General features: G+C 50.8%; 1 protein-coding gene across 1 annotated transcript in view; it reads right to left on the bottom strand.

Annotated features, from left to right (window-relative positions):
* The window catches only part of LOC107122140 (multiple epidermal growth factor-like domains protein 11), a gene marked incomplete at its 5' end in the record, with an annotated part of 115159 nt that overhangs the window by 4646 nt on the left and 87665 nt on the right, over positions 1-22848 (bottom strand). Inside the window, one exon of the mRNA XM_015425174.1 lies at positions 5697-5753. Coding sequence (XP_015280660.1) covers positions 5697-5753 — 57 coding nt within the window. The remainder of the gene's footprint in view (positions 1-5696; positions 5754-22848) is intronic.

Here is a 22848-nt window from a genome sequence, read left to right as displayed (position 1 = left end):
GCCGCCCTCTGAGCATGTACGCTGGCAAACCTCTTGGAGGGGGGAGGGGGAGGGGAGGAGGGGGGTTCTAAGCCCTCGAAATACACAGCACCGTGACCCACCAGTTACGCCTCAGGTATCTCCGAACCACTGTCTCTCCAAACCATCTGCTCATCCAAACTCATTCGCAAGCCATTTCCTGAACATTCGGTAGGAAGAAAAACAAGCCCTTCAGTACTATGGCTCTTGCCAGGGGAAAAAAAAAGGGTCTCATTGCTACGTTACGACATTGCATCGTGCACGGACACGCCTTCCCCCTCCTCACTCCCTCCCCTTGACGGAAAACATTTTTTACATTTCCGCCGTATGTATACCGTCCCGAGAAACCATGCACAATTGATTTTTTTTCGCTGGGGAGACTACCTTGGAAGCAAGCAAAGTCTCTGGCGCCCTGGATAAGATACTCCATGTTTAGCATCCCAGGAGTCCCACAAAACATTAAATGCAACGTGCTTTGAAATCCAGCCCACCCACCCCTCTTCTGCCCAGAAAGCCGTACTACAAAGCAGCGTTTCTCCTGATAGGTATACAAGGCTTTTTTTTTTTAAAGAAGTGCCGAAACTCTCAAGAGGTAAATGAAGCTTTCAATCTGTATACTAAAAGCTCGCAAACTTTTAAACATTTTTAAAAGGATTTTGTCGAAGAGGTTCCGGAACGCCGTTCCAGCGTGTTCCGCCAGAAAAAAGGCCTAAGGTATATATAATGCTGGAAAATATTCTGCAACGAACAGATTGGAGTTTTGCTTGGAAAGTTGGGAGTTTTTGCTGAAAAAGTTTTGCTTGCGAGCAGATGAATTCTCTGGTAGTATAAAAATTCTTTTTTTAAAAAAGCATTGCCCGTGGCCATCCACTTCAGACCCACCAGCATTTATTTCTCTTCTAGATCCTGAAGTCACCCCATTGTATGCTCTGCGTTTCGTTTCCCTCTTCCTTCCTCGGTGGTCCTCCTGGGGAAATTTCACTTGTAAGCGCCTAAGGGCAGAGATCTGTCCAGCATTGCCCTTCGGCACACGAATCACATTATAGCCGTAGTCTTTAGAGTATTATCATATTGCAAATTAACACAGGGACTGCTTTGGGGAAGGAAGCAACACCCAGATCTTGCATTTCCCTTTTGTTTGTGCGTAAAGTGTCGTAAAGTCACTGCCGACTGAGGGTGACCCCATAGGGTTTTCCGGGCAAGTGACTGGGCACAGATGGTTTGTCATTGCCTGCCTCTGTGTTGTGACCCTGGCGTTCCTTGGTGGTCTCACACCCAAGTACTGAGTCAGTGCTTCCTCTAAGCTGTGGAGTCTTGCGAGCAAAAATTGGTGAGCTACTGGCATTAAAGTTGTGAGCGAGCGATTTGGCTGCTGCATCAATTGGTTTGCTCTGGAGCCATCCTTTCTGGGCTAAGACAAAAATGTGTGAGCCGGAGGCTAAAGAACTGTGAGCTGGCTCACACGGACTCAGCTTAGAGGGGACACTGCGATGAGACTGGTCCTGACCCTGCTGAGCTTCTGAGAGATGACAAGAGCAGGCTATACTACACCCAGGGGCGGATAAAGGCTCACTGGTGCCCGAAGCACTGACCAATCTTGGTGCCCCCCCTCCTTTCCACACTGACCCCCAGTCCATTTTAGTTGTTGACCTGTCTGACCAGATATACAATGCAGGTTGCAGCAATACAAACATTTATTCATACGATAACACAATATATGCTGCGGCCAGGCTGCTGATGGGTCTTCCTAGTAGGGACCACATCCGGCCTGCTCCGAAAGCACTGCACTGGCTGTCGATAGCATACCGGATTCGCTTCAAAGTGCTGGTTCTTACCTTTAAAGCCCTAAATGGCCAGGGTCCAGCATACCTAAGGGACCGCCTTTCCCCATATGTTCCCCCACGGGCACTACGGTCGGGGACGCAACATCTCCTGGCAATGCCGGGTCCCAAGGAGGCCAGAGCCTTCTCGGTGGCAGCTCCTACCTGGTGGAACGAGCTCCCGGAGGAGACCCAGGCCCTGCGGGACCTTGCACAGTTCCGCAGGGCCTGCAAGACGGAGCTCTTCCACCAGGCGTTTGAGTAGGAGCCGCCACTACTGTACTACCATCATCTGGCCCTGGAAGAAAGAATGACAGCGCCAAGCGGAACAGATGGCACTGAGTGGATATAACGCCATTATATGTCATCTTTATGGACGATCTATTTGGAACATCTAGAGCACTTAATAATAATGTCGTAATGGTTTTTAAATGGTTTTTAAATGTGTTTTATGCGCTGGCTTATACCTGTTTGTGAGCCGCCCTGAGCCCACGTTGCGGGGAGGGTGGGCTATAAATTGAATGTATAAATAAATAAATAAATCAATAGACTGTACAAAGTAAGCTTTTCACTCTTTTCCCGACGTTGTGGTGCCCCCTTTGGCCCTGGTGCCCTAAGCACGTGCTTAGTCTGCTTCATGGTTAATCTGCCCCTGACGATACCACTCCACACCCCTATCTTTTCTTTTCCCTAGTCATAATAGCACAAGAATCTGGCCATCCAGAAATGCCCAGTTTAGTCTGACCCTGTCAGATCTTGGAAGCTAAGCAGGGTCGGCCCTGGTCAGTACTTGGATGGGAGACCACCGCCTAGGAGAAGCGTAGAAGTAGAAGAGTTGGCTTTATACCCCGTCCTTCACTGCCTGAAGGAGTCTCGGAGCACCTTACAGTCTCCTCCCCTTCCTCTCCCCACAGCAGAGGCCATGTGAGGTAGGTGGGGCTGAGAGAGCTCTGAGAGAACTGGTGACTGACCCAAGGTCACCCAGCTGGCTGCATGTGGAGAACGACTGGGGAATCAAACCCAGTTCTCCAGATTAGGGTCCACGCTCCTAACCACGACACTACACTTAAACAGAAGCATCTCGGAGATGAACAGAAGGTATTGCAATCATCGGAGCTCACGTCCTCAGGAGGTGGACTGATGAAGTCTATGGATTATACAGCGGATTCTCCAGGGCACACCCCTCGGGCTGGTGTTTTATGCCTCACTAAGGCGCCTGCCATCTTCGCTCAGGAAGCCCACCCCAAACCCTGCATTTTTGCTGAAAAAAATCTTGCACTTCCTTAAATCTACTCAAAAGGCATGGGCAGCATTCCAGCTACGTATTGGGTCTGGGGTTGCCAGCCTCCGGGTGGGGCCTGGAGATCTCTCGGGATTACAACTGATCTGCAGGTTACAGAGAGCAGTAACCCCTGGAGGAAATGGCGGCTTTGAAGAAGAAGAGGAGATTGGATTTATACCCCGTGCCCTTCACTCGGAGCCTCAGAGCGGCTTGCAAACTTCCTTTCCCTTCCCCTCCCCGCAACAGACACCCTGTGACGGAGGTGGTGCTGAGAGAGCTCTTTCGAGGACTGCTCGTGAGAGAACAGCTCTGGGAGAACTTGTGACTGACCCAAGGCCACCCAGCCAGGTGCAAGTGGAGGAGTGGGGAATCAAACCTGGTTCTTCCAGGTTAGAGTCCACACACTTAAGCACTACACCAAACTGGCTTTGGAGGGTGGGCTCTACAGCTTTATATCCTCCTGGGGTCCCCCCTCCGTAAACCCCACCCCCCCAGGCTCCATCCCCCCACATCTCCTGGTATTTCCCAACCCAGAGCTGGGGACCCCCACTGACTCAGACGGTTTCCCACCATGCCTCTTTCTGGCCAGGCCTCATCCAAGCCTCCCCCTGAATGGAATCTTTTAAAACGAGCCCTTTAGGCCTCCTGTAAATTGTGTCCTTAGGTATCCTCTGATGTGCTCAGCCTCTTCTTTTTTTCTACCAATATATTGAATTTTTGAAAGGGGAAAAAAAAATATGAAGGTGAATTTTGGGCCATGACCCACATTCGTGATTCAGAACTTGTTAACTGACCCAGCTAATTCCCTTGGAAAGCCAGGCGTCCAAATGTGTATTAGGTATGGTAGCTGAACAGAACCTCCACTGTCAGAGGCAGTGTACCTTCGAAAAGCCAGTTGCTGAGAACACACAACAAACGGGGTGGGAGGGTGGGTTGCGTGACGTGTACATTTCCTATAAATGCCTGGCTGGCTGCTTAGAGATTGCTCTCTTGAAGTTTTTGAAGGGCTGTCACTTAGAGGAGGGCAGGGAGCTATTCCTGTTGGCAGCAGAGGACTCGCAAGAATGGGTTTAAATTGAGGATGGGAAGGTACCGGCTGAATATCAGGGAAAACTTTTTCAGTCAGAGTTGTGCAACAGTGGAATCGGCTGCTTAGGGAGGTGGTGAGCTCCCCCTCCCTGGCAGTCTTTAAGAAGCAGCTGGACAAACACTTGTCAGGGATGCTCTTGGCTGATCCTGCATTGAGCAGGGGGTGGGACTAGATGCCCTCTATGGCCCCTTCCAACTCTGTGATTCTATGAGAAACACAACGCTGGACCCACCTTGGTTTCCTCTAGCAGGACTTCTCTTATGCAGCATTAGAAAGACAATATCTTGTGGCTAATGTTAATTTCCCAAAGTGTCCCGTGTCTCCTTACACGGCAACCTTAGACGTTTCCCCCACCCACCTGGCGCCCTGGAAGGTGTGAGAAGTCTGGAAGAGAGAATCCGTAGCACCTTCCCCAAATTACAGCTCTTAATTGTCTTGGGAGGAAGCCAGGAAAAACCGCTAAGCACAAATGGAAGCCGCTGGTGTCAGCCGCGACCTGGGAAATGGGACAGGATTTTTCATGCCTCCTGACTCGGTCTCAAAAAATAATCCTCATCTCGGATTCTTTTCGTGCACGATAAAGACTCAGGGTTGGCAACATGATTTCTCTTAGCACAACCTGGGGGGGGGGGTTTTGAGAGAGAACATGCAAATTGCCTGCGGCCACACAATGGAGGAGTCCACGGCAGAGGTGGGATTCGGACCCCGACGTCTACCGATCCAGTACGAATAACATCGGCTGGCTCTAAAAGAGCGCTGCTGCTATTTGCTTGCTAACGGATTAACAAGGTACACACGGCTAGAGTAGAAAGTCGGATTCAATCCCAGTGGCACCGTAGAGACCAACAGAATTTTCGGGGTACAAACTTTTGAGAATCAACGCTCCCTTCGTCAGCGGGTCCATAGTTCAACGATTAAATGGGAACTCGGCAGGGAAAAGCCCCAACCTGTGGGCACGATGGTAGGGCATCTGCTTGGCATGCAGAAGGTCCCAGGTTCAATCCCCGGCATCTCCCGCTAAAAGGCAATGTGAAAGACCTCTGCCTGAGACCCAGGAGTGCTGCTGCCAGTCTGAGTAGACAATACCGATGTTGACAGACCAACAGTCCGACTTAGTATAAAGGCAGCTTTGTTTAAGGAGAGCCCATGGCTCAGTGGCAGAGTGTCTGCCTGGCATGCGGAAAGTCCCAGGTTCAAGTCCCACCATCTCCATATTATAAAGGATCTGGTAGCGGGAGATGTGAAAGACCTCTTGCCTGAGACCTGGGAGAGTTGCTGCCAGTCTGGGAGGGCAACACTGACCTTGATAGACCAAGGGTCTAATTCGGTATACAGGCAGATTCATGTACACATGGACATGTACACATGCAACATGCGACTGACCGCCTAGCTGCCTTTGGCGAATGGAGACTGGCCGGCGGCTACCCCTTCCTGCCATACCCAGACGGGGTGCTACTGGTTGACTTGCCGGCATCGGATACTATACCTTTGAAGCTTTTTTCCATAATGTATGTGTTCTGACGTCTATTCATCCCACAAGCACCTGCGTAAAAATGATATACAATGGAGAAATGCATAAATATTTTTATGCAAACTGGACCGTGTAGCAGAAAGTCTCCCCACAACGAAGGGGAGCGCGCGTGCTCGGCTGTGGTCTTGCCCTAGCTGCCTACGCTGGCTGGCAGGAGCAATGCGGAGAGGGGGGGGGGACTGCATTCGATTGTCTTGCTGGTCTCCAGCAAAGAACAAGTGGTCGGTGGAGAGGAAGGAGACTCCGCTTGTCTACAAGCTCCCTTTCCCTCTCCTCTTTTGCCCTGATCTTGCACAGAAGGAGATGCTGAAGACCTACACTTTGGGCATGTGGGATCCAACTTCAGTTCTGCACAAGAGTATCTCCGCAAAAACCTACAGGATCGCAGCAGGATATATCTGCAGGAGGGCGGGGGGGGGGTTTGTACACAGCATGCGAAACCTTCTCTCCCCGCCAACGCCCTGGGTGCACGATGCAGCTGCCTGAAAACGTCAGGTAACATTTTTAAAACCCACAACTAGTGTTCCCTCTAAGCTGAGTAAGTGTGAGCTAGCTCAGAGTTTGTTAGCCTCCGGCTCACACGTTTTTGTCTTCGCTCAGGGAGGAGGGCTCCAGAGCAAACTCATTTATGCAGCAGCCAAATCTCTCGCTCACAACCTGAATGCCAGGAGCTCACAAAGTAGAATTTTTGCTCACAGGACTCCACAGCTTAGAGGGAGCCTTGCCCACAACGTTTTAGACCTCATGTGTGCAACCACACCTCGTCCTTGGTGAGACCTCAGAAGGCGGAGGACAAAACATGAGCTGCTCAGAGGTGAGAGAGGCAGGCTCAACGCTTCTCCTCTTTCCACCACAACAGGCACACTGGCAGTGTTCCCTCTAAGCTGAGTCAGTGTGAGCCAGCTCGGTTTTATAACTCCCTGCTCACACATCTTTGTCTTAGCTCAGGAAGGATTAACTCCAGAGCAAACTAATTTATGCAGCAGCCAAATCGCTCGCTCACAACTTTGATGCCAGTAGCTCACCAAGTAGAGCTTTTGCTTGCAAGACTCCACGGCTTAGAGGGAGCATTGCACACTGGTACTATTTTGCACGGGATCAAGGCAGTCTCGCTCTTCCTGTCTCACCTACACCTGCGGCGTGGCTTCAGTTCTCCCTGAATGAGTTGCATTCGCCAAACCATTTACTCTCAAGAAGAGACTATATGTAAAGGTGCTTCGTTTCCTAAATAAGCTTCAAGATGCTCCCGTTCAGAGAAATGCGTAGAGCATTTGCAGATGTCTTTGCATTTCGAATGTGCTCTCTTACAGCTGGAAGACCTTAGCAAGCGGATCTATGCGTCAGGAGGAAAACCTCTAGCTGGTCATGACTCAGTAAGCAATCGAGCCCAACGGATACGCAGACATGCAGATAGTGGCAAACCCTCCAGCTGTTTGCAGATTGGAAGGTTTGCTGTGTCAAAAATGGGATTTGGAAAGTGTTTCTTACGTCGAGTGAAAACAACTTCGCTTGGAAATATGCACAGGACTCCATGTTCCCCCTTCTTGGCTACACGGCTGGTTCCAAGTAGGACGATGTGCAGCCGATACTTAATGGCAACGCATTTCCCTTAAGGAACTCTCTCGCTTGCTCCCAATGGTCTTATTTCATTTTCAGTCCCCTTATCCATCGCTTGAAAGGATTCCAGGTAACAGCCAGGTTTCCGAAAAAGACCCATCTTTGCTCTGAACCCTTGTGAAGGCAAGAATGTTATACTTGGGTCCAGCAACCACCCCTCCATGTGAGTCTTTTGAAGGGACTTGGGGAAAAATGCACAAAATAAGCCAATCCTATGCCTCACATGCTTGGTAGTGATGATGAGAGATCTACACACCAAGGCAGAAAACCAGAATCCCTACAGAAGTGGCTCAGGGGAGCAGGATAAACCTAGAGGAGGAGCTGGCACCCCCCAAGTGTTTTTAGAAAGTGGGTGGAGCCATGTGGGAGTCTCGCCCAGCAGGGTTTCTGATTGGCCGCTGGAGATCTGACTGGCCGTGCAGAAAAAAACAACGTTTCAGCCGCCGCGCCCATCGCAGTGCTGGTTTTATTTCCTCTCACTCCTCTTCCTAGGGTACTTTTTAAAATCACCCCTCCCTCCTACCCTGCACTTGAGCATACTCAGGGCTATTTTGGGGCAGGAACGCACAGGAACAGAGTTCCGGCTGGCTCCTGTGTTGGCCACGCCTAGCAGGAACTAATTAGCATAATAGGCCACGCCCAACAGCAGAAACTCATTAGGTTTGGCTACACTAGGGGTGTGTGGCCTAATATGCAAATTAGTTCCTGCTACAAAAAAAGGCCCTGGGTTTCGACAATAAACAAAGTAAATAGAATAAGAAGCAAAAGGTGGGTGTGGCTGGGTGATCACACTTCTGGTAACATGGGGGTGTGGTCTAATATGCTAATGAGCTGTGCTGTCAGGATGTGACCTAATATGCTAATGAGTTTCTGCTGTTGGGTGTGGCCTATTATGCTAATGAGTTCCTGCTGGGCTTTTTCTACAAAAAAAGCCCTGAGCATACTCTGTGTATGCGGCTCTGCCTCATGCGGAGGCCATTTTGACACCAGCTCCACCTCCTACGGCAGCCATTTTGTAATTGTGCCCACATCCTTTGTCAGAATTCCCAAGGTGCCCAGAGGGTTAAAATGGCTGGGAACCCCTGGCCGAGAGCAAGCCCCCCCCCGCTCTCCTCCTGCAGCTATGGAAGCTGGACAGGTTCTAACTGATTTTTAGCCCCCTTTGTCAAACCCAGCTCAGCTTTAGAAGAAGAAGAGGAGGAGGAGGAGGAGGAGGAGGAGGAGATTGGATACATACACCGCCCTTCACTACCCAAAGGAATCTCAGAGCGGCTTACAAACTCCTTCCCCTCCCCCTCCCCACAACAGACACCCTGTGAGGTAGGTGGGGCTGAGAGAGCTCTTGACAGAAAAGGCTCTTTTTCACGGACAGCTCTTATCAGAATTACGGCTTGCCCAAGGTCATCCAGCAGGTGTGGAGGAGTGGGGGAATCAAACCTGGTTCTCCCAGGTTAGAGTCCACGCACTAAACTGAAATGACCAGGCAGTAGGTGATGTGAAAGGCCCCCTTTGTCAAACCCAGCTCAGCTTTACCCAGAGGAAGGTTCTCCTGAGACCGAAGCCAAGTGGTAAACAACATGAAGCCAGTGTGGGGCAGTGGGTACAGGAGTGGACTAGGAGACCTGGGCAAGCTGGGTTCATATCGCCACTCATCTGCTAAGCTTGCTGGGTAACTTGGCCCAGCGACCCTCTCTCAGCTTGATCAACCTCAGAGGCTGCTCTGAGAAGAAGAGCCCGATAAAGAAGAGCTGCTTGGAAGAAGAGCCCGATAAAAAGGAACTAAATAAATATTTTTAGGCTGCACTGAGAAATAAGTGAGGGTCCATCTAGTCCAGCATCCTGTCTCACACAGTGGCTACCTAGTTCCTCTGGAGGGCCAACAACAGGGCAGAGAGACCGAGGCCTTCCCCTGAGAAGAACCTCAGAAGAGCCCTGCTGGATCAGACCAGTGAGGGTCCATCTAGTTCAGCATCCTGCCTCACACAGTGGCCAACCTGTTCCTCTAGAGGGCCAACATCAGGGCATAGAGGCCAAGGCCTTCCCCTGAGAAGAACATCAGAAGAGCCCCGCTGGTTTAGACCAGTGGTCCATCTGGTCCAGCCTCCTGTCTCAGACAGTGGCTAACCAGTTCCTCTAGAGGGCCAAGAACAGGGCATAGAGGCCGAGGCCTTCCTCTGGTAAGAACATCAGAAGAGTCCTACTGGATCAGACCAGTGATCCATCTAGTCCAGCATCCTGTCTCACACAGTGGCTGACCAGTTTACCCTGGAGGGCCAAAAAAGGGCATACAGGCCAAAGCCTTCCCCCGATTTATTCCTAAAGTTATCCATCTGAGGAGTGGATAATGGGGAAGCAGCCACAACTCTGTGGTAGAGCCTCTGCTTGGAATGCAGAAGGTCCCAGGTTCAATCCCTAGCATCTCCAGTTGAAAGGACCAGGCAGTAGAAGATGTGAAAAACTTCTGCCTGAGATCCTGGAGAGCTGTAAGAAGGGGCCGTGGCTCAGTGGTAGAGCCTCTGCTTGGCATGCAGAAGGTCCCCGGTTTAATCCCCAGCATCTCCAGCTAAAAGGACCCGGCAGTAGGTGATGGGAAAGTCCCTCTGTCTGTGACGCTGGAGCGCCTCTGCGGCCGTAGCTCAGTGGTAGAGCCTCTGCTTGGCATGCAGAAGGTCCCCGGTTTAATCCCCAGCATCTCCAGCTAAAAGGACCCGGCAGTAGGGTGATGGGAAAGTCCCTCTGTCTGTGATGCTGGAGCGCCTCTGTCACTCTGAGTTAGGGTTGCCGGGTGTCGCGTAGCTCTGCGGAGCAATGATCTCACGTGGAAATGGCGTCATGCAGCGATGCTCTGGTTTGAGGGCAAAAATCTATGGTAAAATTGCCCTCAAACCATAGAGTTATGCCCCGGGACCAGAGCATCGCCACACAACATCCCTGACGTGAGGACATCCGGGTGATGTCATCATGTCGGGGACGTCGCCTGGTGACATCGCTGTTTGGGGGCAGGGTTTTCCCAGCCGGACCACTGGCCGGCAGAAGCCCCCAAAATGGGGGATTCCCGACCTCGACCTGGGGAATGGCGGCCCTAGTATGAGTAGACAATACTGACCTCGATGGACCGAGGGTCGGGTTCAGTATAACCTGGAATCTCCCTGCCCTCCCCTGATGGCTTGCATCAGGGCTACTGAATTGCTCAGAACAGCCACACTGATTGCGTCACAGTAAGATTCCAGCTGAGAGCCAGGGAACATTGAGCAGAAGAACACAGCTGCCCCCTGGAGCCCATGGGCTCGACCTGGGGAATGGCGGCCCTAGTATGAGTAGACAATACTGACCTCGATGGGCCGAGGGTCGGGTTCAGTATAACCTGGAATCTCCCTGCCCTCACCTGGTGGCTTCCATCAGGGCTACTGAATTGCTCAGAATAGCAACACTGATGCCTCACGGTAAGATTCCAGCTGAGAGCCAGGGAGCATTGAGCAGAAGAACACTGCTGCCCCCTGGAGCCCATGCGTAGACGCACGGGCTTGGTGCTCAGATAGCCACGTTGTCTTGATCAGCGTTCCCTCTAAGCTGAGTGAGTGTGAGCTAGCTCACCGTTTTTTGGCCTCCAGCTCGCACGTTTTTGTCTTAGCTCAGGGAGGAGGGCTCCAGAGTCAAACTAATTTATGCAGTAGCCAAGTCGCTCTCTCACAATTTTAATGCCAGTCGCTCTCAAGAAGAAGAAGAAGAAGAAGAAGAAGAAGAAGAAGAGGAGGAGGAGGAGGAGGAGGAGGAGGAGGAGGAGATTGGATTTGTACCCCGCCCTTCACTACCGAAAGGTGTCCCAGAGCGGCTGACAAACTCCTCTCCCTCCCCCTCCCCACAACAGACACCCTGTGAGGTAGAAGAAGAAGAAGAAGAAGGGAAGAGATTGGATTTATACCCCGCCCTTCACTACCCAAAGGTGTCTCGGAGCGGCTTACAATCTCCTCTCCCTTCCCCTCCCCACAACAGACACCCTGGGAGGGAGGTGGGGCTGAGAGAGCTCTTGACAGAAACTGCTCTTTTTCAAGAACAGCTCCTTATCAGAGCTACGGCTTGCCCAAGGCCATCCAGCCAGGTGCGAGTGGAATTTTTGCTCTCAAGACTACACAGCTTAGAGGGAGCATTGGTTGTGATCAGCGTTCCCTCTAAGCTGAGTGAGTGCGAACCAGCTCAGTTTTTTTTAGCCTCCGGCTCACACGTTTTTGCCTTCGCTCGGGAAGGGTGGCTCAAGAGCAAGCTAATTTATGCAGCGGCCAAATCACTCGCTCGCAACTTTACTGCCAGGAGCTCACGAAGTGGAATTTTTGCTCACAAGACTCCACAGCTTAGAGGGAGCATTGGTTGCGATGCACAAGCTAGTGCTTGCATCAGGAAAACAGTGCCTCTCTTTTTTCCTGCGTCCAGACGGAAATCCTTGTCGCCTTCCCATGGGCTCCAAACCCGGGAATTCTTAAAATATAGCCAAGAGGCGCCTCTCCCTACATGCCGGCCTCCTCTCTAGAATCTATGAAGATGATGTTACAGCCACAGGAACCGCTGGCATCTCTCTTTTGAAAATCATACTTCCAAGCCATTTAGGACCTGTGCCAGAACTGCCTTCCGTTCAGGCCTCCTGAGAATGTGGGTTATTCCAGTGGAATGGAATATTAAAATGGCGAGAAAAAACAAAACAAGACACAGAAAATTGCCTGGAGATTACATGGAGCTGAAACACCATCTTATAATAAGGCCCATATCACGCCTGCAGCAAGGGTTTCAGGCCTGAGGCCAAGTTAAAGAAGGACCGAACAACAAGCGGAGGGAAGGAGGGCACGGCGGGATGAGGCCGCGGTGAAGTTTTTCTGCAGCATAAAATGAACACAGGGAAGAAAGCCAAGCAGGGAAAAAAACACAGACGTAATAACCACAGACACTACAGACCCAAGGTAGTTACTGCTCCAGGGTGTGGGAGCAGAAATGAAGCAACGAATGGGGATGTAACAGAATCAAGAGTTGATAACAACAACAAAAAGAAATCATACTGACAATACTGATAGAAAAGAGCAAGAGTCCAGTAGCATTTAAAGAAGAGAAGAGGAGATTGGATTTATACCCCGCCCTTCACTACCCAAAGGAGTCTCAGAGCGGCTTACAAACTCCTTTCCCTTCCCCTCCCCACAACAGACACCCTGTGAGGTGGGTGGGGCTGAGAGAGCTCTTGACAGAAACTGCTCTTTTTCAATAACAGCTCTTATCAGAACTATGGCTTGCCTAAGGTCATCCAGCAGCTGCAAGTGGAGGAGTGGGGAATCAAGCCCAGTTCTCCCAGATTAGTGTCCGCGCACTTAACCACGACACCAAGCCGGCTCTCTTAAACACTAATAAAATTTCTGGCGGGGAGGAGGTTTCGTGAGTCACGAAAGCTCCTCCCCTGCCACAAATTTTGTTAGTCTTTAAGGTGCTACGGGACTCTTGCTCTTTTCCACTGCTGAAGGGACAAATTGACACGGCTGCCCATCTCGACAGAACCAATGTTGATGAATCTTCTTTTCTTCAGCAGTGATGTAAGTGTGGATAGATTTACATGAGGTATACACAGGTCTCTTTCTGTGGCTAGTAACTGGGAGTAGGCAAGAAGTAAATGTTAGAACACATGATTCATCCCCCCCCTTTGAATGGTGCTTTAACATGATGGAGTAATGTCTGTGTTCTGCCACCAGGTGCCGCTACAGCATATTCGCTGTGTCAATGCCGGAGGGCTTTAACGTTAGTGGAGCCATCCTGAACAGAGTTACGCCCTTCTAAATCCACTTAAGTCAACGGGTTTAGGAGAGTTTAATTTTGCTTAGGATGGCACTGTAGTATCCACGTGCCAAGAAATGGCAAGGATAGTTAAAATAAAATGTCAGGAAATCTCAAGCGAAAAAGGACTCAGCTGAGGTAGGGAAATTTCCACCCCCTGGGATGGGTTTTACTCTATCCTCTTCAGGACCTGGGACACAACAGAACAAACCCCCTGCGGGCTGTCACTAAGCGCACTTGGCTCTGTTCTAGAGTCTACTTCAAACTATTAAATGGTTGAAAATTACTGACCTAGACCATTCAGATAGCCGTCGGCTGTCCAGGCTTCAGTGTCTCTGTCAAGGGTTTTGTTACTGAGCTGTTCAAAAAGTCACGACAGCAACACATTAAAACTGACGTCGAACCCAAAGGGAAGAAAGCCCCCGCCGACCGAGCCAACGACCGTTGAGGAAGACATTCAAGGGAAGGACCGCGAGAACCGTTCTTTCGTACAGCCGGTCAGACTTGGCTGACCCAGGAGTCGAACGGGCAGAAGGGGAAAACCAGGAACGGTTGACTAGACTGGAGCATGCTGGGAAAAGAGCCACGAGACTTTCTTCTGCTGACAATGATCTGCTACTGAGGTAAACCCAGAAATATGAAGTTGGCAGGCTCGAGGCAGGGCCCAGAATTCTCTTCAGATGACAACTGATCTCCAGGGTACACGGATCAGTACCCAAGAGGAAACGGCAGCTTCAGACGGTGGACTGTTGTTGTCGTCGTCATCACTGTATGGCATGTGTGTAAAATAGGCTCAAAAATGATGGTCACAGTCACAGAACAGGCCGCAAAAAGAAGAAACTGTGAGGTAACTGCGCTAGAAAATATTTCAATAAACAATCACAAAAGATATACAAAAATGTGTACAAAAATCATATAAATGCACAAGGCAGGTGAAAATGGTGTGACGATGGTCTCCGGAATGTTCTATCGTTTCGATACTATTCTTCTTCCGAAAGTGGATGAAAGCAGCGACTCTTGGTCTGTCATTTCAACAACCCATGGTGCCATCAGAGTCCTCCCAAGTCCCCTGCTTATAATCTACAGTTTTGAGATGAGGCGGACATGGAGGGGAGGGAGGTGGGAATAAACAGATCCTTGTCTATCTTCTGCATTTTAATTCTACCCTTCGTCCAAGGAGTACCAGGCGTCATGTTTTCCTGTCAATCTGTCTGTGCCTTTTGTGATTGTTTATTGAAATATTTTCTAGCCCAGTTACCTCACAGTTTCTTCTTTTTGCGGTCTATGTGTGTAAAATAGCCAGGAGATCCTAAGATTATCGGGCAGCAAGAAGTTCTAGCAGTTTCGTGTTATGCACCACTAGGTGGCGAGCTAGACTTGTTTGTAAGGGAAGAATCGTTTTAGAGGTAATCTGCCATTGCCTGCCTCCGCGTCACGACCCTGGTGTTCCTTGGAGGTCGCCCTTCCAAATTCTAGCCAAGGCCGACCCTGCTTCACTTCCCGGATCTGAGGAGACTTGGCTAACCTGGGCTATCCAGGTCAGTGGGTGGACTGACTCTACGGTATACCCACAGAGTCTGGGAGAACCTGAAAGTCCTAGAGTGGCTACAAAGAGCAGCTGGTCTAGGAATTCTGTTTGGCCCTTGCAGGGAGTCCCCACTTAGCCCCCCCTTCTCTTCCCCATACTCCGTCCTCCCCGGGCACCGCTCAGGAATTCCCGGGAATCCCCCAAGCCAGAATCGGCAGCCTTACAGAGGGACGGTCAAGGCAAAAACAACCACAAACGGGTCCAGCATGCGAGAGAGGAACTATGTGGGAGAGAGGGAGGGAGGGGGTGTCTGCTCACGCCACACCAGAGGGACGGGAAGGAATGAGAGTCTGGCCCCAATTCAAGGAAAAACAGCAACGTTACAGAGCATGAGGCACCCAGTAGACCTGCTAGCAAAATCCGAGGGAGTTTCAAAAGAAGAAGAAGAGATTGGATTTACACCCCACCCTTCACTCGGAGTCCCAGAGCGGCTGACAAACTCCTTTCCCTTCCCCTCCCCACAACAGGCACCCTGTGTGGTAGGTGGGGCTGAGAGAGCTCTTTCCACGACTGCTCTTGAGAGAACAGCTCTGAAAGAGCTTGCGACTGACCCAAGGTCATCCAGCCAGGTGCAAGTGGAGGAGTGGGGAATCAAACCCGGTTCTCCCAGATTAGAGTCCGCGCACTTAACCCACTACACCAAACTGGCTCTCTGGTTATGGAAGGTGGTTAGGGAAGGATTTGAGCCAGTTTTTTAAAAAATAGAACAGCCACCTCCAGGCTTTGCTCAGTACCTTGGGTGTTACTGATAAATATGCTCACCAGAGGATCCTGGGCAAACCCTAAGATCCTCACAGGAAGTGAAGGGGGACCCACTGTCGCTCAAGAGCTCTGACTCTCCCCCCCAGCTGAGAGCCCCTCTGGGGCTTGGATTCACTTCGTCCTGGCTCTGGGGAACCTCCAAGACAATGTCCCACCAGGAGATTTCCAATGCATCCCTCCCTGAAGAAAGGCACTCTTTGGAGGTCAAATAACAGGTGCTTTCACACACACAGGGAATAATGCACTTTCAATCCACTTCCAATGGACTTTGCAAAAGCCACCTGTCCTTTCCGCATTTGCCCACCACTCCAGATTTTCTCAGTGTTCAAGACGAGGCGATTTAAGTCCACGGCAAAAGAGCATCCAAATAACCGAGGGGCAACAGCAGGCTGAAACCGGGCTGACCACTGAAGGGAGGTCATGTAATGCAGAAGGGGGGAGGGCAGAATAAGAAAAGAAGGAGATTGGATTGATATCCCATGGCCCTTCACTACCCAAAGGAGTCTCTGAGCGGCTTACAAACTCCTTTCCCTTCCTCTTCCCACAACAGACACCCTGTGAGGCGGGTGGGGCTGAGAGAGCTCTTGACAGAAACTGCTCTTTTTTCAAGAACAGCTCTTATCAGAACTACGGCTTGCCCAAGGTCACCCAGCCAGGTGCAAGTGGAGGAGTGGGGAATCAAATCCGGTTCTCCCAGATTAGAGTCCGTCCACTTCACCACGACACCAAACTGGTTGGACTCAATTTTAGTGCAGAATGAAAAAACCAAAAACAACAACAACCACCACCCTGGATTAAAAAGAAGGTTGAATGCGATTTTAGTGCAGGATTGCTTGGAGGGTGAAATGGAGAGTGCCGAAAGGGCCAGCGTTAAAGAGCACCGAAAGTGGATTGAAACGGTATTATTCAGCATGTGTGAAAGTGTTCACTGACATTGGCTGTATCAGGGTAGGAGGCGATCATGTGACCCTGCGCCAGCCAATCAAAGGGAAGGAAGCCTTCCTGACACACCTGTTCTCCCTACTGCCGCCAAGGCCATGCCAGCAAAATCCATCGCAAGACCGGTTCTGGACGGGACACTGAGATCCCAGCGATAGGGAGTAAAAGAAAGGCCTGGAAGAGCCTCTGAGACAGGCGGGACCCCTGCCAGGAGAGGAAACCTCTTTGCCTCTTGCAGCAAAAGGAACGGGATTCTGTAGCAACTTAAAAAAACTAACCCATTCATTCTGCTGTGAGCTGACTTCGAGAACAGGCCTTCTCTGTCAGAGGCAGAGCTGACAGGTTCCTCTTCTGTTGTGAGGAATCGCAGGAGAGCAGGCCCGCCGGCCGCCGCAGCGAACACAATGACGTGCCGCCTCTCACGGAGCTGGCTGTAAAAACTGGTGGCATGTATAAGAAAGTCGCATCCAGGACTCCTGTCGCTTTTGGTCCCGTTTAGCCATTCTTTGGTGGCCTCGGCCTGTGCCAGCTGTTTGGGCCGGATCCTGCGAATCTGTTCCGCTAGAGGAGGCGCTTTCCACTGGCGGAAGTATCCTTCCCATGATCCGTCTGCCGGAGAAAAGCACATCGGCTCTTGGAACGGATTTGCGGGATCCAGCCCCTTCTTTGCCACCCAAGAGCGGCGGCGGTAGCAGCGGTTCGGGCGCCTTTCCTTGAACGGAGGAGAACGACGCTGTGGCGGAGGGGGGGCGTGATGTGCATATCTACCTTCCTGGAGAGGTTCCCGTCCCGATTTTGGGAAAAGAAGCGCGAAGTCACACCGCAGGACAGGGTGTGGTAGCTCGGGTTGGAAAAACAGTGAGCGCTGTCGCTACCTTGACACATATCTGGGGAGAGAACAAGCGGTCATGCAAAATTCTTTTTCGACGCTGCTTGGAAAGGGGTGGGCGGGTCACGCAGAGGCAAGCGCACACCTGGGCAGGTTAGAGCGACCCCTCAAAAGTCTCAAAAGTCGTGATGAGTGACTTGGAGAATCAAAGCGGGAGTCGGACTGCCTTGCCCAGCCCCTTTCGTGGTTTCCTGTAGCAAACCTCACGCCGAGGGCATCGACTGGCACAGAGGCGTTGCTGCCGGTGAGGAGACGGCCCATCTTGGCACCAAGCTTCCCCTTGCTGCCCCTTCAGGTTCCAGGGATAAGAACGTAAGAACATAAGAGAAGCCAAAGTTGGATCAGGCCAATGGCCCATCCAGTCCAACACTCTGTATAAGAACATAAGAGAAGCCAATGTTGGATCAGGCCAATGGCCCATCCAGTCAAACACTGTCAATGGCCCATCCAGTCAAACAATACCAGGGGCCTTCAAGAGGTCCAGCAGTGGGGCCAGGACACTAGAAGCCCTCCCACTGTTGCCCCCCCCCAACCACCAAGAATGCAGAGCATCACTTGCCCCAGACTGAGAGTTCCTATCTATACCGTGTGGCTAATAGCCACTGATGGACTTCTGCTCCATATGTTTCTCCAATTCCCTCTTATAAGAACATAAGAGAAGCCAATGTTGGATCAGACCAAGGGCCCATCCAGTCCAACACTCTGTATCACACAGTGGCCAGAAATACCAGGGGCCATCAGGAGGTCCAGCAGTGGGGCCAGGACACTAGAAGCCCTCCCACTGTTGCCCCTCCTCAAGCACCAAGAATGCAGAGCATCCCTTGCCCCAGACTGAGAGTTCATATAAGAACATAAGAGAAGCCAATGTTGGATCAGGCCAGTGGCCCATCCAGTCCAACACTCTGTATCACACAGTGGCCAAAAACACCAGGTGCCATCAGGAGGTCCACCAGTGGGGCCAGGACACTGGAAGCCCTCCCACCGTTGCCCCCCCCCAGCACCAAGAATTCAGAGCATCACTTGCCCCAGACTGAGAGTTCCTACCTATGCCTTGTGGCCAATAGCCACTGATGGACTTCTGCTCCATATGCTTATCCAGTTCCCTCTTGAAGCCGTCCATGCTTGTAGACGCCACCCCCTACTGTGGCAGTGAATTCCACGTGTTAATGAAAAACCCAGCTGTCCACCTCCGAGGTTTTCATTTATAAGAGGGGGATACCTTGGATTTTTCTCCTTCCCCATCTACGTACAAGAAGGATCGGTCTTTCTCACTCTCTCTCTATATACAGGGTGTGCCACTTCGCAGACCTGAATGGCTATAAGTGACACAAACCCCACACACCCCTAGGCCAACTATTCATCAAAGCAAAGTGAAGGATAAAACAGGAAGCTAAGGAGGGATGAAAAGAAAGATGGACCGGGACAAGTTAATATAAATAACTTCCCAAGGAGGTTGGGAGAACTTAGGCATTGAACTTGACAACACAGTGCAAAGTGGTCAAGTTATGAATGACGTACATGCCCTAGCCCAGTGATGGCGAACCTTTGAGAGACCGAGTGCCCAAACTGTGACCCAAACCCCGCTTATTTATCGCAAAGTGCCAACAGGGCAATTTAACCTGAATACTGAGGTTTTACTTTAGAAAAAAACAACTCGTACATTAACTTAAGATGATCCAAACAAAGTAAGGAAAGCAATCCCAAATGCTTTCATTTACTTAAAATTATTTGGCAGAGAATCCAACACTTTAATGATGGTCTGGGCCTGGCTGGGGTGATGGCATGCGTGCCCGCAGAGAGGGTCAGAGTGCCACTTCTGGCACCCGTGCCATAGGTTCGCCACCACTGCCCTAGCCCGTGTGGCTATCAATGGTTCCCGTCTCATCACCTTCTTCTGTCGCTGAAGAGGAATAGGAAAGCAAAACTAAAACCGAAGTCCAGCGGCACCCGAAAGACTAACAAGGTTAGGATTTTGGTGGGTTTGTTTTTGGCAAGCAGTTGTCCTCTGAAAGACACAATTGTTGGGTTCCAAACGGGGACCAATAGCCCTTGATGGACTTCTGCTCCATATGCTTCTCCAGTTCCCTCTTGAAGCCGTCCATGCTTGTAGACGCCACCCCCTACTGTGGCAGTGAATTCCATGTGTTAATGAAAAACCCAGCTGTCCACCTCCGAGGTTTTCATTTATAAGAGGGGGACACCTTGGATTTTTCTCCTTCCCCATCTCCGTACAAGAAGGATCGGTCTTTCTCCCTCTCCTTCTATATACACGGTGTGCCACTTTGCAGACCTGAACGGCTATAGGTGACACAAACCCCACACACCCCAAGGCCAACTATTCATCACAGCAAAGTGAAGGATAGAGCAGGAACCTAAGGAGGGATGAAAAGAAAGAGGGACCTGGACAAGTTAATATAAATAACTCCCCGAGGAGGTTGGGAGAATTTAGGCGTTGAACTCGACAATACAGTGCAAAGTGGTCAAGTTATGAACGACCTACATGCCCTAGCCCGCCGTGTGTCTCAACGGTTCCCGTCTCATCACCTTCCTCTCTCGCTGAAGAGGAACAGGAAAGCAAAACTAAAACCGAAGTCCAGCGGCACCCGAAAGACTAACAAGGTTAGGATTTTGGTGGGTTTGTTTTTGGCAAGCAGTTGTCCTCTGAAAGACACAATTGTTGGGTTCCAAACGGGGATGGAAGGAGGGGGGGGGTTCTGAAGGGGCTTTGCTGGCTCCCCTTCCTCAGGTAGATCGGTCAAGAGACAAGTCCCCTGGCAGGGAGAGGAGAAATATTCTGGGCAGGCCCGTTGCCAGGATTTTGTGGCTTTTGTGGCATTTTTTTTCTGGTGGGGCTGAAGTTCTCAGTGCAGAAAGGAAAGCCATGTAGCCAATAAAAAGCTGTGACCAGGATAGATCTCTAGACTGCAAGCTGTCTGCCACTTTAGATGACAGTTCTCAGCTGCAGCAAGTTAATCGCAGCCTGAGCAACAATTCTGAGAACAAGTCGGCAGGTGGGGGTGGTGACTTTTAGAGTCAAGAAAGCTGACACTCAGTCGGAAAAACTCTCTTAAAGGAGACCAGCTTCTTGACACAGAGTTAGAAGGGATCCTAGAGGTCACCTACTCCAACCCCCTTGCTCAGTGCGGGAATTAGTCAACGACAGCACCCAGCTCTGCTTAAAGGAGCGCATGCCTTTAATTTAAAAAAAATGATTGAAAAAAGCATTTACAGGAGAAATTCTTGTGGGGCTGTGCTTTTAAGAAAGGGGGTGGAGCTATGGGCCTGATTCTGGGGTGCTCAGTCCTCACATCCTTATTGTTACGCCATGGGGGAAACCAGCCACGGACTGCAAAGCAATATACTTGGCAAAAGCCCAGGAGTACCCTATCCCGAGGACTGCAATTTCAAGAATGTGAAGCTGCTTTGTTAAATGGTTATTTGATGGCACTCAAACAGTCCCATCCTTAAAACATCAACAACAACGTTGAGATCAAAATAGCAAGCTGAAGTTCTCAGTGCAGAAAGGAAAGCCATTTAGCCAATAATAAGCTGTGACCAGGATAGATCTCTAGACTGCAAGCTGTCCGCCACTTTAGATGACAGTGCTCAGCTGCAGCAAGTTAATCACTTCTCCCAGCCTAAGCCACAACCCTGAGAACAAGCCGGGAGGTGGAGGTGATGACTTCTAGAGTCGAGAAAGTGAACACAGGTGGAAAAACTCTCTTAAAGGAGACCAGCTTCTTGACACAGCGTTAGAAGGGATCCTAGAGGCAGCAGCACATTTTGATGCTACCAGTTATCTCACTGGAATGTTTTGATGCCACTGGACATCTCAACAGCATATTTTGAAGAAGAAGAAGAGATTGGATTTATACCCTGCCCTTCACTCCCCAAGGGAGTCTCAGAGCATCTTACAAACTCCTTTCCCTTCCCTTTCCCACAACAGACACCCTGTGGTAGGTGGGGTTGAGAGAGCTCTGACAGAAACGGCTCTTTTTCAAGGACAGCTGTGCCAGAACTATGGCTTGCCCAAGGTCATCCAGCAGGTGCAAGTGGAGGAGTAGGGAATCAAACCCGGTTCTTCCAGATTAGAGTCCACGTACTTAACCACTACACCAAACTGATGCTACTAGATGTCTCAATAGCACATCTTGATGCTACCAGCATGTTTTCTACTGGACATCTCAATGGCCCATTTTGATGCCACCGGATTTCTCAATGGAACGTTTGGATGCTACGGGATGTCTCAGAATCAAGACGTCTCTTGAGACAACAGCTCTGAGAGAACTGTGGCTTGCCCAAGGTCATCCAGCAGGTGCAAGTGGAGGAGTAGGGAATCAAACCCGGTTCTCCCAGATTAGAGCCTGCGCTCCTAACCACTATACCAAACCGGTGTAACATCAAATGCCTCCCAATTTATTTAGCAATGTTTGTTGTTGTTCAGTCGCACAGTCGAGTCCGACTCTTCGTGACCTCATGGACGATATTAACACCAGGCCCTCTTGTCTTCTGCCATCATTATTTAGCAATAAAAATATGTATACGTCTTTCTCACTGATCACGGTGGGTCGCAGGCAACAGACAAGTGATTTAAAAAGACAAGAAAAACACAGCCGTATAAATTTCCTTCCAAATAATGCGCATCTTACAACGTAACCTGCAAGGCGGACAGCCTGGCGCCCTCTCCCCCTCCGTGGCGAGGGGTTGCGTGGAAGGCTGCAGCTGCCACGTAAAAAACACGGGCAACACACTGCGGCTGAACGGACGGCTCAAAAGGAGGGCCCGCTCAGGGGGTTGGCTCCGCACGGGTCCGAGGTAGGCTTACCAAGTATCTACCTCGAATCGGTGGGGGACACATACTTCTTGTCAGGAACATTCCCATGCGGAAAACAAACACGCCGCACCATGCCACTGCCCAGACGTGACACCAGCACGCTGGGCATGTAGGTGAGCGACGCTCTGGTAATGGAGCTGGTACCATCGAGTTTCCAGCTCCATTGCCAGAGTGTCGCCCAGCTACGTGCCCAGAGTGCTGGCGTCACGTCTGGGTGACGGCATGGTGCGGCGGGGGGGTGTTACACCGAGGGGTGTTCCGGCCGGGAACCATGTGTCCCCCACCAATTCGAAGGTAGGTACTTGGTAACCCTAGTCTGTATACTCAAAACCCATGAACTTTAAAACATTTTTAAAAGAATGTTGTCGAAGAGGTTCCAAGATCTCCGTTCTGCCCTGTCCCCCCCCCCCGGTGCCCCTTGTGGGGCTTTCAAAGCAGGCGATGGCATGGTGCAGCGGGGAGGGGTTCCACCGGGGGGGTGTTCTGGCCGGGAACCATGTGTCCCCCACCAATTCGAAGGTAGGTACTTGGTAACCGTCAGGACTTTTTTTGTAGAAAAAGCCCAGCAGGAACTCATTAGCATAATAAGCCACACCCAACAACAGAAACTCATTAGCATATTAGGCCACACCCCTGACAGCACAGCTCATTGGCATATTAGGCCACACACACC

Source organism: Gekko japonicus, unplaced genomic scaffold (genome assembly GCF_001447785.1).
Source record: "Gekko japonicus isolate JY-2015 unplaced genomic scaffold, Gekko_japonicus_V1.1 scaffold3651, whole genome shotgun sequence".
Classification (NCBI taxonomy): Eukaryota; Metazoa; Chordata; class Lepidosauria; order Squamata; family Gekkonidae; genus Gekko; species Gekko japonicus.
This window is presented reverse-complemented; position numbering and strand designations above follow the sequence as displayed.